The sequence below is a fragment of the Elephas maximus genome, chromosome 25, assembly GCF_024166365.1.
Source record: "Elephas maximus indicus isolate mEleMax1 chromosome 25, mEleMax1 primary haplotype, whole genome shotgun sequence".
Lineage (NCBI taxonomy): Eukaryota > Metazoa > Chordata > Mammalia > Proboscidea > Elephantidae > Elephas > Elephas maximus.
Window position 1 is genome coordinate 23,446,568 of NC_064843.1, and position 19,052 is coordinate 23,465,619.

Below are 19,052 nucleotides of genomic sequence, written 5' to 3' on the forward strand. Positions count from 1 at the left end.
TGACACACATGGGGTAGACCTGATTCAGAGTTTATGGAGTGTAGTTCTACTGTGACACACGTGGGGCAGACCTGATTCAAAGTTTATGGAGTGTAGGTCTGCTGTGACACATATGGGGTAGACCTGATTCGGAGTTTATGGAGAGGAGTTCTACCGTGACACACATGGGGTAGACCTGATTCGGAGTTTATGGAGTGTAGTTCTACCGTGACACACGTGGGGCAGACCTGATTCGGAGTTTATGGAGTGTAGTTCTACCGTGACACACGTGGGGCAGAGATGATTCGGAGTGTATGGAGCGTAGTTCTACCGTGACACACGTGGGGCACACCTGATTCGGAGTTTATGGAGTGTAGTTCTACCGTGCCACACGTGGGGCAGACATGATTCGGAGTTTATGGAGTGTAGTTCTACCGTTGACACATGTGGGGCAGAGATGATTCGGAGTGTATGGAGTGTAGTTCTACTGTGACACACGTGGGGCAGACATGATTCGAAGATTACGGAGTGTAGTTCTACCGTGACACACGTGGGTAGACAAGATTCGGAGTTGGCTTGACAGCAGCTGGTTTTGGTTTTGGAAGGAAACACATCAAAATGTCAAAAGAAATTATTGTTTTTAATTTTCTTCCTTAAAATTTGTATTTTCTAGTTTTAGTGTAATAGCAGCAGGTAACACTGAGTCTTTAGTTATCGATCTACATGCTTTAAGTGGGTATACCCTAAATGAGTAGCTGAGGAGATCAGGGAATACTACTGAGATGGTCAAGATGTGGTCTCAGAAGTGAAAACAAGCAAATAGAGTCAAAAGAAAGCAAATCGAGTAAAAAAAAGCAAATCAAGCAAAACTAAGAAAAAAATCTAACTGCCTTACGTTCGTTCTGAAGAATCTGTTAATACAACAAGATGTTCTGCATATAGTTTAAAAAGGAGGACCCCAAGGAGATTCAAGGTATTCTGGCCCCTGAAAGCTCGACTCTGTTGTGAGGCAAAACTACTTATTATACGTAATTATGAATGTAAATACCGTGTATTTAATATGTAGTATGTTTTGTGCTGTACGTACGTGCACTGTGTTGCTAATAGTTTATGTATACTATCTCATTTAACCCTCATGGCAAATCACAGGTGGGGAAGTGGTCTTAACTCCAACTTTAGAGATGAGGAAATTGAGGCTCAGAATGGTTAACAGACTAGTTTCAAGTTTCTTGATTTATCTTGTTTCACGTTGCATGAGGATGAAATAGCTCTTTGGGCTCCGACCTGATAATGACCAAACAACCTTCTGTTCTACACTCTGGCTTTCCAGTTACATCAGTACTGGAAAGGGGGAACCCTGGAGAGTGGACAAGGGGATTCAGGAGGTTGGAAACGTACAGCCATTCACGGAGTACAGTTATGCCCAATTCACTTAAATTTCACCTTCACCTTCATCTTTCCTAAATTCCTTTCCAAACCGATCTCCTCACTGCAATCTTTTCCACTCTTCTGTTTAAAAGTCCACATTTTTTGCTGGGCAGAGCCAACATGGCACTACAGACAGAAGCACCATGCTGTCCCTCTGCAGGAAAGACCCGAAAAATGAAATAAACAAATACAAATGTCAATCCTGGAACCCTAAATACCAAATGAAGGAATAAAGAACTCAACCAAGCACCGAATGGAATGAGAAACTGACAGAGAACAAGGACAGCCACAGAGTGGAGGTCCCCTACCAGCTAATGTGGCTGGATTTGCCATCTTGGACTACAGCCACCAAAGAACTCAGACAAGGAGTACGGGAAGGCAACTTCATGGAGTTCCCACGGGAGACAGGGCAGCTGGTAACCAGGGATACATGCCTTCCCATCCCCCACCCTTCTTCTCTGTACGAAGCCTCTGCTGTTTGGTAACGGGCCATGGTTGCTTGGTTGTAGTGATACCAGCTCACTGCCACCAATGTCTGCCCTGCCCTCATCGGGCAGTCCTTTCAGTGCCATTTTTTGCTTGCTTGTTTTTTTTTTTTTTTTGGTTTGTATTTTTGTTTGTTTTTTGGGCTTTTTTTTGTTGGTTCTCTCTCTCTCTCTTTTCCCCCATCCACACAGCCTCATGTGCTACCCCCAATTTCTTGGCGGGCTGCGCTGTACCACTCAGCTGGAGAGCAGCTGGCATATGGCCTCCTGGGGTCTGCACCACCTCCACAGGCTGGCTTCCTCAGCACCGTAATCTTTATCTTTTCCCTTCTACCTCCCACCTAGGCCCTGCACTGCCCCTGTCCCTTCCTGACAGGCTGTGCCATGCCACCCGGCGAGATAGACATCAGCTCGCAGCCACTCCAATGCCGCCCTGCCCCCAATGGTCAGCTCCCCCACCACATTTTTATTTGATTGGTTGATTGTTGGTTTCTTCTCTCTCTTCTCCCTCTTCCTCTCCTTTCTCCCACCAACCTAGGCCCGCGTGCCACCCATGCCACTTCTCAACAGGCTAAGCAACATGGCTTGGCTAGAGAGCCAGCAGCACATAGCCTTGTTGGGTCTGCCCCGCTCCCATCCACCGAATCCTACAGCGTTGACCTTTTACTTTTTTTTTTTTTTTTTTTAATAAATATTCATTTTTTTCCTTCATTTTTTGCTTTTTACTTCTTTTTTACTTTTGTTTCTCTCTCTTCTTCCTCTTCTTTCACCCACCCACTTAGCTCTGTCTATCACATCCTCTCTCTTCCCTTCTGGCTAGCTACACTGTGTGCCAAGTGCCATTCCCCCAAGCGGTATGACGTGGTTCCCTGGACTCTGCCCTGAACTGCCCTCCAGCCCCGCCCTGTCACCCCCAAGTTTGTGCTGCAAACTACCCATTCCTGCCCCTCTACCCTCGCTGGACCGGCCCTGTGCACCATAGCACAGTGACCGGGCCTGCCCACCTGGACGAGGTAGTGAGAAGTATCGTACCCACAAGCGAGCAAGCAACAAAACACACCCGGCTTGCCTGCCCAGATGTAACCAAATAAAAAAGGAGGATGAAACAATCAAATCTACAATCAATAAATGAAAAAAAAAAAAAACAAAAAAACCAATTCCTGAATGTCCCAAAGACAGGAAACAATATCAAAACATATAAAAAACAGGAGAAGATGGCTCTAGAAAACGACCAAAATAAAATACCAGATGACCTTCTGCTAGAAGAAAAGGCACTAGAACTACCTGATAGTGAATTAAAAACTCTAATATTCAGGGTTCTCCAACAGATGAATGAAAATGCAGACAAAATCATGGAAAAGACAGACAAAACAATGGAAGAAATCAGGAAAATAATACAGGAACAAAATATCAAAATAAATAACTAGAAAGCATACAAAAACAGCATTAGAAATCTAAAAGATAAACAAGATTTTATAAATGGTTAATGCAATAAAGGTTTTAGGAGCAAATGTGAAACAATGCAAGACAGGATCAGCAAAATTGAAGACAAATCCTTGGATACCACTTTGTTTGAGCAAAAATCAGAGGAAGAAAATGATGAAACTCTAAGAACACAGAAACAATCAAAAGCAAAAATCTGTGTTCGATCAGCGCACCAGACGGGGAGAAAACGGAAAACACGGAGGGGGTCACCGAAGATTTGCTGACAGAAAACTCCCCATATATCATGAAAGATGAAAAGCTGACCATCGATGAAGCTCAACAAACCCCATATAGAACAGACCCCAGAAGAAAAACACCAAGACATATAATCACACTCGCTAAAACCAAAGACAAAGAAAGAATTCTGGGAGCAGCTTGAGAAAAATGAAAAGTCACATACAAAGGGGGAACAGTAAGACTAGACTTTGATTACTTGGCAGAAACCATGCAGGCAAGAAGGCAATGGGATGACATATACAAAATCTTAAAAGAAAAAAACTGCCAACCAAGAATAATGTATCTTGCAAAACTCTTGGTCAAATATGATGGCGAAATTAGGACATTTCCAGATAAACAGAAATTAAGGGAATAAAAACCAAACCAAACTTACAAGAATTATTTAAGCGAGTGCTTCAATTAGAGAACCAACAACATCAGACAACCATCTAAATCTAGCACGTAAGACAGCACCAGCCAGACACCCACCCAGATAATGAACTCTCAGGGAGAAAACAAAACTAAAAAATTCACAGCAGAGGACCAGAAGACTCAATCTGTAAGTGACAACAATGTCAGAACAATAAAACAGGGAACAAACAGTGTGGGTATAGAACTTTCAAACTGATAGCAAGTCAAGGTGTTATCAAGTAATAGAAGACTGGTTTAAACTTAGGAAGATAGGAGTAAATTCCAAGGTAATCAGAAAGAAAGTTAACAAACCTACTCATCAAAATAAGAAAGCAAACATAAAGTCTCAGTAAATATCCACATATTTAATTTGGCTTGTAGCGCTCTGCTTGATTTGGCCTTGGCCAGCCTGATCAACGGACATTCTTCTCTTCATTGTCTGAGAGCCAGCAGTACTGGCTTCCTTCTGTTCTTTGGACATATTATGCTCCCCTGGGCTCTGCCCCCTATGGCATCCTGTCTCATTGCCTTAGCTAGTTACAGGACTTGTAACAGTTTGTAATTATAGATACAGTGTATGGTTATCTGAGTGATGCCAGTGGCTCTGAGGGCAAGGACTATGTCTATCCTGCACACCACTGTTGGAATCTGGCATAGTACCTGGCATATAGAAGGTACTCAGTCAAGATTGGTTGAACAAATAAATAAATTTAAGAAAGCATTTTGGGATGTAAATGAGAATGGAGGGTTTTATAAATTTAATCTTGATTCAGCTCAAACTTATAAAAGATAAATATTATTATAACTATTCTTAAATAATAAAAAATACTAGCAAACGTCTGCACTTTATCATCAGCAAATGTTATAATGATCATGACATACTGCAGTCCCAGATGAGCGGGTGAATTTAATACTCTACCAGAACCAGACTGGCTTTCTGTCGATCTGCACCAGTGAGATAAGAGTTCTATCCTTTCGAAGCTGAGGTCCAGGCCCTGGTTACTCCTTTCAAAGGCTGTGCCTGAGTAGACAGCCAGCCAACCTCCCAGAAGACAACTGTCTCGTCTTACTACCCTCAAAGGCTGAACTCAAGCTAGTCCTCCTGGCTCTGATGATGAAGAAATTTCCATCTTTGATGGCTAATGGTTTCACAATCAAGCAGAGAATCTGGGTGATGCTGACAATTCCTATTAATAACAGCAGTTGACACATGTAAACAGGTTCATTACTATCTTGGGAACATAGGCATTTATAGGCCTGAGGTCATGCCTCCTGCCCACACTTTGAGAGGCAGGGAGGCAGAAAGAGTGATAGTCCCCACAATGCCAAAAGGAGCCAGGACTCCTGGAGGGTGACTGACCAAGCACTTGCAGAAGTGAGACAGACTTCAGCTATTCTACCTCTTGCTTGTTCCAAGCCACAATTTCTTCCTCTGTAAAATAGGGACCAACATGTGCCTTCTGTATAGGGTTTCTTCTGAGATGCAAATGAAGTAATGAATCATCGAACACAGTACCTGGCATATAACTTTACTAGATAAATGTTAGCTTCCCTTTCCCTTTCCTTCTTGTTAGCAACAGCTCCAAGCCCTATCTGGATGTAAATGGCTTGTTGAGTATTCCCAAAGGAACCACAAATGATGAAAACATATTTCTTAGCAGATCCCTGAGGGCGAAGCCTTGTGGCTACATCTCATCTCCTAGGTCTCACCTGCTCCAAGCAGCTGCGACAGGCCTCCTGGATCAGCTGCTCTGCATTCACTCCTTCCCCAATGTTGTCTCGTACATTCATTGCTGCCTTCTGGAAGAACTAGAGAGAAGCACAACAGAAGACAGGGTCAGAGGTCCTGCCACGTTTGCATCAATCTGAAGGAAAAAGGGTATTAAAAAAAAAAGCTTTCATCCTAACTCTCAAACAGAAGGGGAAAGCAATTATGAGCATGGCTTTGGGACCAGACAGATTGAGATTCATATCCCAGGGTCTACTGCTTTCCACTGTACTCCCTCTCTTAAAGATGTAATCATGGAGGTGCCCCAAGGATGGTCACCACAGCACTAATGTGCAAAATCAAAGCTTGACCTTAATGTCCAGTCTACCTACAGATTAAATAAACTGTGGCATATCCACACAAAGAAATACTATGCAACTGTTCAAAACGACAGTAAATCATTAAAAATGACAGCAGCCTGTTTTGCTGTTAGCTGCCACTGCGTCGATTCGGACTCATCACCATGTGTTACAGAGTAGAGCTGCTCCATAGGGTTTTCTTGGCTGTAATCTTAACAGAAGCCCATCTTCTGCGGTACCACTAGATGGGTTCGGGTTTGAAGTGACAACCTTTAGGTTAGCAGTAGAGTACAAACCGTTTGCGCCACCTAGGGACCTGATGATGGTATAGGAGAAAAATGGTACAAAATGGTATTCATGATACATAGCCAAGTGAAGGAAACAAAAGGAGTCCTGGTAGCGCAGTGGCTCTGAGCTTGGCTGCTGACTGTAAGGTTGGTGCTTCAAACCCACCAGCTGCTCCGCCGAAGAATGATGTGGCAGTCTGCTTCCATAAAGATTACAGCCTTGGAAACTATGGGGCAGTTCTTCTCTGTGCAATAGGATTGCTGTGAGTTGAAGCTGACTTGGTGGCAACGGACTTGTTTTGGCTTTAGTTGAAGGAAGCAAGTTATAAGAATTTGGCTCATACAGTATGAACCTGTTTATGTAATACAGCAAAAAATAAACACACATAGACAAAAGGACTATAAAGATATATATTAAAGGAACAGTGGTGAGATTATGGATTATTATTTTCTTCTTGTTTATCTATATTCTCTTAATTTTTATAATGTACATGTATTACTTCTGTAGCAAGAAAAAAAGAATGTCAGTGCCTGAAATGAACAGGCCAGGGGGAGGCCAGAGAAGATCCAGATCACAGAAGTCCTAATTGAATTTTGACTTTCCTCAATCTGAAAGAAACATCCGTAGAATGGGGGAAATGTGAACTGGCAAGGACACCAGGATGCCAGCTGCCCCAACTTGCTGGGGAAAGCCGAAGCTTTCATGGCTGGATACGTGGGACAGCTTCAGCCTGAAAACACCAGCGGACAAGGTGACATGAGGCCCCAAACCAAAGCACTTGGGAAAACAGTCACAGAATCCAAGTCACATCTCTAGATGACAGTGTCAGTTCTGTCAGAGCGTAGTAAAATTCTAGACCCTATCACCAATGCCCCTAACATGAGAGACAACTATGGGGATATATGCTACTTTATATTCAGCAAGGTCAACTGCCTGTGTTGTTAACATCAAACCAAGGAGAGGAATGTGAAAAGACTGGGCTAGAGACCTCAAGAGTTTAGGAGGGAAATACTTCAGACCAAATGAAATGGAGTGATCAGATGAGTTTGACCTTAAAACAAAAAACTGGAGTTTAATTCTGGTGCTAAATATTGATTACTGGCTAAGTAAAGCCAGCTAAAGTAATCTGGACACTTTACAGTCAGTCTATGAGGTGGGCAGTGCAATGAATACTGGGTGATTGTGCGCTACCTCTGGACATGAGAATGAAATTAGCTTACGAACGAGGTGTTCTCAAACGCTCTTGGTAGAAATTTAAGATGGCAGAACCTTTCTGGAGGGAAAGATGTGTTTTCTCTTTTACCCACCAACTTCATCTCTAGGAATCTATCCCCCAGAAATCCTCTCCCAAGTGAAGAAAGAGGTACATTCAAGGTGTTCACTGTAATACTGTTTGCAACAGAGAAAAACTGGAAACAAGCGAAACGTTCGAGGCGCTGGCTAATTACGCTGCACCCATACAACAGACCATTCTGCAACTGTTACAAGTGAATCAGGATGAGCTATATGTACTGACCACTAACTGAAACATGCCCAAAATATACTGTGAAGTGAAAAAAGCACGTTGTAGAATCAAAAAAACCAAATCAAACCAAACCCGCTGCCGTGGAGTCAACACTGACTCATATCAACCCTACAGGACAGAGTAGAATGGCCCCACAGAGTTTACAAGGAGCGCGTGGTGATTCAAACTGCTGACCTTTTGGTTAGCTGCCGTAGCTCTTAACCACTACACCAACAAGGGTTTCCGGTTGTAGAACAGTGTATGTAAAATGATTCTAATTTTTTTTAAACATACATAGGCACAAATAAACCTGGGAAACCATGTAGCCACTATTAACAGTTGGTATCTCAGGGAGGTGAGTTTTAGTGACCTTCAGTTTTCATTTTTTTTAATATCTATATTATTTTTCCAACATTTTCTTATGAAAATTTTCAAACATACAGAAAAGTTGCAGGAATTACTCAATGAACGCCCAAATACACACACCCAGAGCCTAAATGTAACATCTGGCTGTATCTGTTTCATCATATTTGCATCCATTTACCCATTTCTCTATTATCCATATGATTAATTTTTTTTTTAAAAACAGGGATATGCATTTAGTAACCAGAAAAACAATCAATAAAGATTAACTTGGTCTTAGCTAAGCTCAGTCGTATCTAAAACTTACTTACCCTGAAACATTTCAAGGAAATGGGTAGCTGAGATTTGGGAACATTGTCAAAAGATCAGATAAGGTCAATCTGTAAACGTGTAAGCTGTGAATTTCTCTGAAGCTATAATGCCTAATGCTATAAGCTACAATTAAGCTATCTGTACCTTTTCTGAAAACAAATGCGATAAGGAGGGATCTTCACAGACTGGAAAAGCAGGGAGCTCAGAGCTACAAACTGTGCTTATTGCAGCTTTTGTCCAGGAGGAAAGTCCCTGAATCGTGGTATCTGCTACTGGGAAGCAACAAGGAAAAGGGTTTGAAGGCAGATGGTCCTGGACTAAGTCTTGTCCTGGTCTCTTCACAGTGGCTTAACCTCTTTATTTCTGCATATGGACAGGTGTGAGGTGTGATAAAGCATGGTGCAAAAATTAAATTAGGGACAGTAATAACCAGGAGGAGACCTAGTGGTGCAGTGGTTAAGGGTTCGGCTGCTAACCAAAAGGTCAGCAGTTCAAATCCACCAGTCACTCCTTGGAAACGATGGGACACTTCTATTCTGTCCTATAGGGTCGCTATGAGTCGGAACTGACTCAATGGCACATAACAACAACAACAAACAATAGCCAGGGTACACTGGGGGTGGTGGCTGGGGGTCAACCATAGTAGGGCATATGTGCCACGTTAAGGACTTCGGATTTTGCGCAGAAGACAATGGGAAGTCGCTGAGGGATTTTAAGTAGGGGAGTGACACCCTCAGATTTACATTTTAGAGACTACTCTGGCAGTATTGATAAAATAGAGGCATTTAGGGATTATAGCAGAAGTCCGGGTGAGGCATAACATAGGCCTGAAGCAAGGCAGACGCAAGCGAGAATAGGGTGTATTTGACAGACTGAAGTAGAATGCACAGGACTCAACCGGATATGGAAGATGAAAGAGAAGACAGGGTTCCTGGTTTCTATGTGAATGGTGGTACTGTTCAAACTTAGCGTGTCCAGAACCGAGCTCCTGCTTTCCCCTGCTTGTTCCTGTCTTCCTCATATCAAGTAAATGGCAATTCCATTTTTGCAGTTGCTCAGGACAATTAATCTGGGAGTTGTTTATTTCTTTTCTTTCATCTGACAGATCTGAATCCTGGCGTATCCTGTGGCTACCTTTAAAATACATATAGAATCTGATTCTTTCCCAATGTCTTTACTGCTAATACCCAAGCCACGGTTACCTCTTGGACCACCTCTCCTATTGCTCAGTCTGCTCCAGCCCCACTGGCCGATTTGTTGCTTTGACAATGCCAAGCACACTCCTGCCACAGGGCCCGTGCCCTTGCTCCGTCTGCCTGGACTACTTTTCCCCAGGTATTTACGTGGCTTGCTGTTTTCTCAGTTCACTAAGGTCTCTGCTCAGGAAAGGGGTTCTAGCCACAATACATAAAATAGCATCCCTGTTTCCTACTGCTTACTCTTTTCCCGACCTCCTCTGTCATTCTCTAACATAGCACGTATTTGTTTAAAGAGAGTACTCTACGTTTTATATTGATCCCAAATCACATAAGGTGTAAGTCACTATTATGCTTTCAAAGTAGAGATATATAAGGACTCATAATGTGAACTCAGAAATACGTCTACCTCTGTGAGGCTCTCTAACGTTACCATCCGTTGCCATGGAGCCGACTCCAACTCACAGCAACGCTATTACTAAGTTATTATAAACCTGTCACTAGAAAGTTATTTAGAAAATTTCTGAACTTAGACATAGAAGCATGTGAAGTATGTGAAGAACGTAAACGACCTTTAAGTTCACTTTGAGCTGGCATGCTGTGACCAAGAAAACAGAACCTAGGTAATCTTTGTAAACTAACCTTAAGACATAAGGCTAAACAACCTCTCCAATCTCTAATCTTGAAGGGAAGAGGTGAAATTTAGCTAATCTCTAACCCTGGACAGGAGATATAACATACTAGTCTCTCATGTCACAGTGGCCCTTGTTGTGTGAGGCCAAGGTGAGAATTTCACATGTAAACCCTGAATTTCTGCACACTCACTGACAGAAGGCAGAGGCAGTGATCTTTCTCTAGTCCCTTGCTCTCCCTGAACACCGAGGGCCTGCTGAGACTCTGCCTGCTACTGCTGACCTCAGGCCCTAGCTCTGAGGGACCTCTGCCAAGTTCAAGCCACATCAAGCCTTCCTCCCAAGACCTTCTGTTAAAGGTAAATACCTGAAATCAAATAAATTTAGACTTTAACCGGTGAACTTATATTGTAATTGCTAATTCTGATTCTCTGGTTCTAAATGAATGTTGTGAGGTCTTACTTGCCTGCCTTGCCATGACTATGTTGCAACAGACTAAACGAGTTTATGCATGTCAAACCTGGGCGTATCTGTATTAACTTCTAACATTAAATCCTACATAACAGAGAGCAAGGGCTTTGCCTGTTTTGATCACTGCCATATCCCCAGTGCCTAGAATAATGCCTAGTATTATGGCAGGCATTCAAAAAATACTTGTTGGATGAACTAATAAATACGAAAGGAAAAGGTTTAGGAAGAAAAACTAAGAGTTCAGTTCTGAACATGCTCAGTTTGAAGCATCCATGGGACATTCAGGTAGAGTCATGTAGAGGTTTATATATGGGCCTAGAAAAGAATTTATATAACAATACCGGTGATATTATTAAAAAAAAAAAATAACAGCAACATTTGCTGGACACTTACTATGTTCCAGGCACAGGGTTAAGCACATTATACCTCTTTTCATCCTCATAACACCTTGGTGAAAGAGGTATTCAAACTACCTCCAGCGAGGGGAAAAAAGTGCTTGGATTATCAGAATTAGGAAACTTTAGATGGAGTCAATTCTCATAATTTGTAGTAGTTATGTTTTGTAAGAGGAGCCCTGGTGGCACAATGGTTAAGCACTTGACTGCTAACTGAAGGCTGGCAGTTGGAACCCACCAGCTGCTCTGTGGGAGAAAAGACCTGGTGATCTGCTCCTGTAAAGACTGTAGACTAGGAAATCTATGGGGCAGTTCTACTCTGTCCCACTGGGTCACTATGAGTCAGAACTGACTTGACAGCACACAAAACCACCACGATGTTTTACAAAGTCACTGTGAACACTGAACTAGTGAACACTGAACTATTCCTCTAGTGGAAATACGAGGTTAGGTTCCTGCAAGTCCCTGATCATAACATTTTTGTCAACCGATCAATACATACCCTGTTGTTGTTAGGTGCTGATGAGTCGATTCCGACTCATAGCGACCCTATGTACGACAGGATGAAACATTGCCCATTTGTGTGCCATCCTCACAACCACTGCTATGTTTGAGCCCATCACTGCTGCCACCGTGTCAAACCATCTTGTTGAGGGGCCTCCTCTTTTTCACTGACCCTCTATAAGCATACTATCCTTCTCCAGGGATTAGTCCTTCCTGAAAACATGTCCAAAGTATGTGAGACGAAGTCTTGCCATCTTCGCTTCTGAGCAGCATTCTGGCTGTACTTCTTCCAAGGCAGATTTGTTCATTCTTCTGGCAGTCCATGGTGTGTTCAATATTCTTCACCAACACAATATTGAAGGGCATCAATTCTTCTTTGGTCTTCCTGATTCATAGTCCAGTTTTTGCATGCATATGAAGCAAATGAAAATACATGGCTTGGGTCAGGTGCACCTTAGCCCTCAAGGTGACATCTTTGCTTTTTAACACTTTAAAGAGGTCTTTTGCAGCAGATTTGCCCAATGCAATATGTTGTTTGTTTTATATGTGCTTCTACTTAAAGACAACATATTTAGTGTTGATCCATTATACATTGAACTCAGGGCTAACAGCACTATAACTCATGCCTGAATGAAGTTTATCTAGCAGGTATTTTCTCTGTAAGACGTATCATAGCCTCTTGTGCTTAGAACACTAGATAGCACTGCAGCATTATACTTAGTGGTCATTTTAAACAGTGCAATCACCAATAAAAAACACAAAATGAGAAAAACGTGACACTAAGCACCAGCAAATGGACATTTGTTTACTGTATGAGAGCTGAAACAAGGCAGAGCATTGCCTAGTTCAACCTTAGCTGGGAACGTGTGCAATGGGAGACTCAAGTTTTTCACTGCTCTGCACGTGTCTGTGAAATGACAGCGAAAGCCCTGTGAGCGTTGATTCTGGGGTTACAAGTACGTTTCAGTGGGCAGGCGAATTAAAAAATATGGAATCTGCGAATAACGAGGATCAGCTCTATCCGTGTTTAGTAGAGATCCAGAGAGGGTGCTGACACAGGGAAGGACTGGGCTGCCCCTAAGTCTTTCTCCCTCTTAATCTTTTGTCCTGGGTTCCTCTCACCTTCATGTACTTGTTGAAGACAGTCTGGATCTCCTCGTTGATACTAGGTTGCAGGACAGCACGGAGGAGGTCCATGGAGATGGCAGGATCTGTGAAACTGCATTAGGAGGGAGACACAGTCAGGGGGGTATTAGATAATAATCGACATAAACCAAATCTCCACTTTTCACTTCTTTGTTCACTTCTGACACCAGCTGCCTACGTAGCACTTCCTTCTCTGACCCTAGCCACCTGGAGCTAAGCCAGACCTCACAAGTTAAAAGGACACCATCCTTCAGACTGCCAAATAGGCAGATGCCAGCTGCAAGTTTGGGAGTTCTCACGACACCCTCACTTCTGACCTGCTGGCTACAGGTTTGGGATTTCCCCCTACTCTTTAAGATGCCACTTGCAAGCTTGGGAGTCCCTCTTGGGCTCCCTCAGTTCTGACCTGCTGGATCCTACTACTCCTTTGGGCTCGATAATTCACTGGAACGACTCACAGAACTCACAAAAAAGTGCTAGAGTACTTATGATTACAGCTTTATTACAGCAAAAAAAAAAAAAGGATACAAATGAAGAGGGTCTGGGAGGATTCCCAGTATGGAGTTACCATGTGCCAAAGGATGCACTACCTCCCCACGTGCACTGACGTCTTTCACCAACAAGGAAGCCCATGGAGTTTCTATGCCCAGAACTTCTGTTGGGGGTCTCATTACACAATACAAACTCCAGCCCCTCTTCCCTGAGATCGGCTGATATCACGAGATCATCATGAGGCATCACAAGGTGGGGCTCTCTGGCCTGGCCACCAAGAGGTAATCACTGGGAGGTACATTCCTCTGGCCTAGCAAGCCCCCCACTCCACAGTCCCCTCCACAATAACCTGTCAGGTATGGAGTCCTTATCGAGGACATTTAAACCATTAGGGAAATTCCAAGGTTTTTTTGAGGGGTTATCTCTCAGGAACCGAGGACAAACACCAAATTCTTTGGGTAAAGTCAATGTAAATTCCACAGAAGGCATGTCGGAAACGCACCCTTTCCCAGTCTGCCCAGCTAATTACTGATACAGGATCCTTTAGCAATAACAGATAGCTTTTACTGAGAACTAGCTATGTGCCCAGGTTCTGTGCAAACCACATTAGATCCATGGCTTTATTTCAGTCTCATCACGACTATTTTATGAAATATAATATTCATACAGAAAAGTCCACACACTTTAATACATAACTATAAACACCCACTTAATCATTACCCAGGTCAAGAAATATAACTAACATTAAAAAAGCCCATCTCGTGCTCTCTCCCTTCCCCTAGATGGATACTATTAGCCCCATCTTACTGCTGAGAAAACCAGAGGCTCAGAGACATTACGTGCTATGTCCAAGGTCACCAGTTAATAAATGTCAGAGTCTACATTTGAACCCATTGTCTGACTACAGAGCCTGTGCTCTTAATCTCTATGCTATCCTGCCTCCTTAGAGACCACAACCACAATGTCAGCGATCGTAGGCATTGTTTAATCCACCTCTTTCATTTTGTATGCTGAGTTCAGAGGGGGAAGTGACTTGCTCAAGGTCACACAAAGTTACAGAATCTGGCTCTTCTCTTTCCAAGTCCAGAACTCCTTCTACTGGCTGTAAATCTCATCTCGGCCTTGTGCAGCAGGGGCTCTAAAGCTGCCATCCAAGTCAGTGCTTAGGAAGTTCCACCCAGGCCAGCCTTACCTTGTCGTCATCTGTGAACGGCGGCCCCTTCGCTGCACCTGTCGGTGCTTTATCATGATATTCCAAGGGTTCTGTGGGGACCAGGGGAGCAGATGTCAATAAGGCCCGTGACACTGGGCTGAGGGTGCCAGGGTGAGTATGAAGTTAAACCTAGACATCCCTGCTTCTCAGACCTCTTCACTGCCTCTCCTTGTGATGGGGGTAGGGCAGCGGTTGGAAGGCTCTGCCAGGGAAGAGGAACCGAGGAAAAGTTCCCTGCCTCAAAAGTCCCATCCCCAGCTTTTCTGTGGCGGTAGGGGAGGGGTTTACCGAGGGCCTACTCTGTGGCAGATGATGTGCTGAACGCTTCACCTGCATTTATCATCCCACTCCCACAACTTTATGAGGCAACTAATCATCTCGGGGGGTTGACAGGGCTAGCCCACGTCACCTAGCTAGGAAGGCGGCAACAGAATTTGAATCCAGGTCGACTGGCTGCGAAAACGCCAACCCCCTCGGCACCACCAGCCGCCGCGTTCTCTAGCCCGCGGGCCAGTGACCCGGGAGCCCGAGGCCCTGCCGGCCCGAGCCCAGCCCGGCCCTGGCCCCCGGGGGCGCCCTCACCGTGAGAACCAGCTGCCCCGCTGCGCCCGCGTCCCCCCGCTCAGGGCCGCCCCGCTCTGCCCCGCCAGGCCCCCGCGGTTGCTCGGCATCACCAGTGGCCCCCATGGCGCCCCAAGGCCCCACAACTTCAGGCCGACACTGCCACCGGCCGGAAGGTGGCCCCGTGACGTCACTGGAGCGCGCCGTTCGCTGGCCCGGAAGCGCGATGCGGCGAGCTGCGGAGTTGCCGTGGGAACCAAACTGCCGCTTCTTAACCTGATCCCGGCCACGGGAAGGCCCTGGGCGTGGGGGATACCTGGGTGTTCCTCCCGAGCTGTGCCTCGGGGGTGGACAGTGGGTCTTGGCGAACTTAAAGCGGACGTTCAGCCAAGAGCCGTTCTCTGGATCGGCTAAGGCACGGGGACAAACGCGGTGTAGGAGGAGGGAGCAGATTTCCGTGGGGTGGGGTTAGAGAACAGAGGGGGCGTTCCATACAGCGGCGTCTGCCGTTCAGTCTCTGAAAACTGTAGATTTTAACATGCCCCCCTCCAGCCCCTGGAATTAGAGTGGGGACTAATGCAGGGAACTAAACCAAAAACCTGTTACCGTCAGTCAATTCCGACTCATAGTCTATAGGACGGAGTAGAACTGCCCCATAGAGTTTCCAAGGAGCCCCTGGTGGATCCAAACTGCCAACCATTTGGCTGGCAGCCGTAGCACTTAACCACTATTTTTGCCACCAGTGTTTCCGAGGCAGGGAACGGGAAACCCCAAAAGAGGAAACCTGGGTCATTCCAACTGAAACACCCATCCACCGGGTCTCTCCAGGTTCTTGACCCCAGGTGCTGCCGTTTCTCCTCGGAAGATGACGGAATGAAGTTTGGGTCTTGGCCAATTGACTCCCCCAGCCCCAGGAAGCTGGGCTTCTCTCCCCAGAGACTGGTGCCTCTGGCTCGGTTGGGGTTGGAGAGGCTTAACAGCTGTCGAGTGTGAATTCCATCTGCCTCAGAGCTAGGACATCCCTCAATAGAACTGGATTGATTCATGGGTGGTAGAGGAATTTCCTTTTACTGCTCCCAATTTGGGGTAGTAGAAAGTGGGTGAGTCTTTTTTTTAGACCAAAAAGAAAGATTTTTTTTTAGCGTATGTTCTAAGAGGCAAACATGGAAAGTGGACAAGCATGCTGCCAGAGCCATGTCTGCCTGAATCCAAGGAATATTACAGAATAGGCAAAAGTGGGAAAACAGACAAGCAAGCTGGCAGAGCCATGTCTGTTTGAGTCCAAGGAATATTACAGAATGATCAATATATATTAACATTACAAAATGGGTAAAATCATTGAAAACTTCACCTTTTCACAGATTGGCTAAAAACTGCCAAATCACCATGGAAAGTGGGTGAGTTTTGCGGTTAGAAAGATCTGGGTTCAAATCCAAAATGGTACTGTGGTTGAGAAGATTGGCTATGGAATTGAACTGCCTGCCTTTGCTCTACAACTTACTAGCTGTGTGACCTTCTGTGCCTCAGTTTCACTAGCTGTAGAATGGGGATAATAGTACCTAGCCAATAGGGCTGCAAGTGAGGATCAAGTGAATTCATGTAAGTGTTTAGAATGTGACAGAAATAAACCCTCAAACAATGCTAACAATGCTACCTATTGTTAAACCCCAAACCAGTTGATGTCCAGTCTATTCTGACTCATGGTGACCCCATGTGTGTCAGAATAGAACTGTGTTCCATAGGGTTTTAAATGGCTGAGTTTTCCAAATTAGATCCCCAGGGCTTTCTTTTGACGTGCCTCTGGGTGGACCTTTTGGTTAGTAGCCAAGCACATTAACTGTTTAAACTACCAGGAACTCTATTGTTACTATTATTAAATTCCAGTGCTATTACTTACTAGTTTTATGACCCTGGGAGTTTTTTTTTTCAACTTCTCTGAGCTAGTTTTCTTACCTGTGCAAGATTATTGTGAAGATTAAGATAAATAATGTGCATAAACCACATATTAATGAGCCCTGGTGGCGTAATTGTTAAGCGCTTGGCTGCTAACCAAAATGTTGGCAGTTCTAACTTACCCCAACAGCTCCACAGGAGAAAGACCTGGCAATCTGCTCCCGTAAAAAATTACAGCCTAGAAAACCTTATGGGTCAGTTCTACTCTGTCACATGGAGTTGCTAGGAGTCAAAATCAACTAGACAGCACCCAACAACAACAACAGCATCATCAACAAGTATTATATCTATGCTCCAACATCAGGCAACTTCTGGCACCCAACTCTTTGGCCCTATTAAAAAGGTTTTTACGTTGTGCTTTGAATGTCCCTTGCCCTTTAACTCTGACAGAGTTAAGCAGTGCCAATGAACACCATTGTGCATCAAGGCCAACGTTGTGTCATAAGCAGAATAGAAAAATAAAAATGAAGGAAGAAGAAAGAAAGGGATATAAATGGTCAAGAGTATGTGAGTAATGGCAGCTGTTCTGCCAACTAGCTTTCATAAAATCCAAGGATGGCCTTTATGAGTGTCTTAGTTATCTACTGCCACTATAACAGAAATACCACAAGTGGGTGGCTTTAACAAACAGAAATTTATTTTCTCATAGTTTGGGAGCTTAGAAGTCCAAATTCAGGGTGCCAGCTCTAGGTGAAGGCTTTCTCTCTCTGTCCGCCCTGGAGGAAGGTAAGTTGTCTCTTTGAGCTTCTGTTCCTGGGTGAATCTTCAAGTGGCTTGGCATCTCTCTTTCCCTGTCTCTGCTTGCTAGTTTGCTTTTAATCTCTTTTATATCTCAAAAGAGATTGATTTAAGACACTGTATTAGTCACCTAGTAGGTTACAAGTCCAAATTCAGGGCGTCAGCTCCAGAGGAAGGCTTTCTCTGTTGCCTCTGGAAGAAGGCCCTTGTCCTCAATCTTCCCCTGCTCAAGGATCTTCTCAGGGGCAGGGACCTCTTGTCCAAAGAGCAAAGACGCTCTGCACCTGGTGCTGCTTTCTTGGTGGTGTGAGGTCCCCAACTTTCTGCTTGCTTCCCTTTCCTTTTATCTCTTCAGAGACAAAAGGTGGTGCAGGCCACATCCCAGGGAAACTCTCTTTACCTTGGATCAGGGAGGTGACCTGAGTAAGGATGGTGTTACAATCCCACCCTAATCCCCTCAACATAAAATTACAATCACAAAATGGAGGACAACCATACAATACTGGGAATCATGGCCTAACCAAGTTGATACACACATTTTTTTGGGGACATAATTCAATCCATGACAGATGCATTCTACACTAATCCTGTCTAATTAACATAACAAGACAATCCATTCTCAAATGGGATTACAACCACAGGCATAAGGGTTAGGATTTACAACACATATTTTGGGGGGACACAATTCAATCCATAACATTCCACCCTTTGGCCCCACCAAACTCATGTCCTGGCCACGTGCAAAGCACATTCACTGCATCACATCATCCCAAAAGTCTTAAATCAACTCCAAGTCCGAAATCTCATCTTCTGAATCATCTAAATCAAATATAGGTGAGACTTTAGGCATCCTGGGGCAAAATTCCTATTCATCTCTGAACCTGTGAAATCTAGACTACAAGTTATTTGTTTCCTAAGTACGATGGTAGAATAGGCACAAGTTAGACATTTCCATTACAGGTGGGAGAAATGGGAGGGAAAGAAGGAATAATGGGCACCCAGCAAGTCCAACATCTGGCAGAACAATTTACAATAGCTCTCAAGGCTTGAAAATAATCCTCCGTCCTTTGGGACCATGTGGGCAACGGCCTCGCCCTCCAGTCTCTGGGTGTTTGCCATGCCCTCTGGATTCTGTGTGGAGGCCCCTCAACTCTGAGCTTCAACTTAGTCTTCCAGGTCCAATGGGATGGCAACTCTGCTTCCTCAGCTTTGG

General features: G+C 44.4%; 1 protein-coding gene across 3 annotated transcripts in view; it reads right to left on the reverse strand.

The window, feature by feature from the left end:
- Positions 1-15,566, reverse strand: part of DNTTIP1 (deoxynucleotidyltransferase terminal interacting protein 1) — a 29,522-nt gene extending 13,956 nt beyond the window's left edge. Inside the window, exons 1-4 of one of the 3 annotated variants that reach the window (XM_049869425.1) lie at positions 15,170-15,304; positions 14,567-14,637; positions 12,859-12,955; positions 5,715-5,813 (exon numbers count right to left, since the gene is read on the reverse strand). In XM_049869425.1, the coding sequence (XP_049725382.1) occupies positions 5,715-5,813; positions 12,859-12,955; positions 14,567-14,637; positions 15,170-15,274 (372 nt within the window). In that variant the 5' untranslated portion in view covers positions 15,275-15,304. Of the gene's footprint in view, positions 1-5,714; positions 5,814-12,858; positions 12,956-14,566; positions 14,638-15,169; positions 15,305-15,464 lie in introns of those variants that run through there. The other 2 variants (XM_049869426.1, XM_049869427.1) reach the window with 2 other exon arrangements.
- Positions 15,567-19,052: the final 3,486 nt, after the last annotated feature.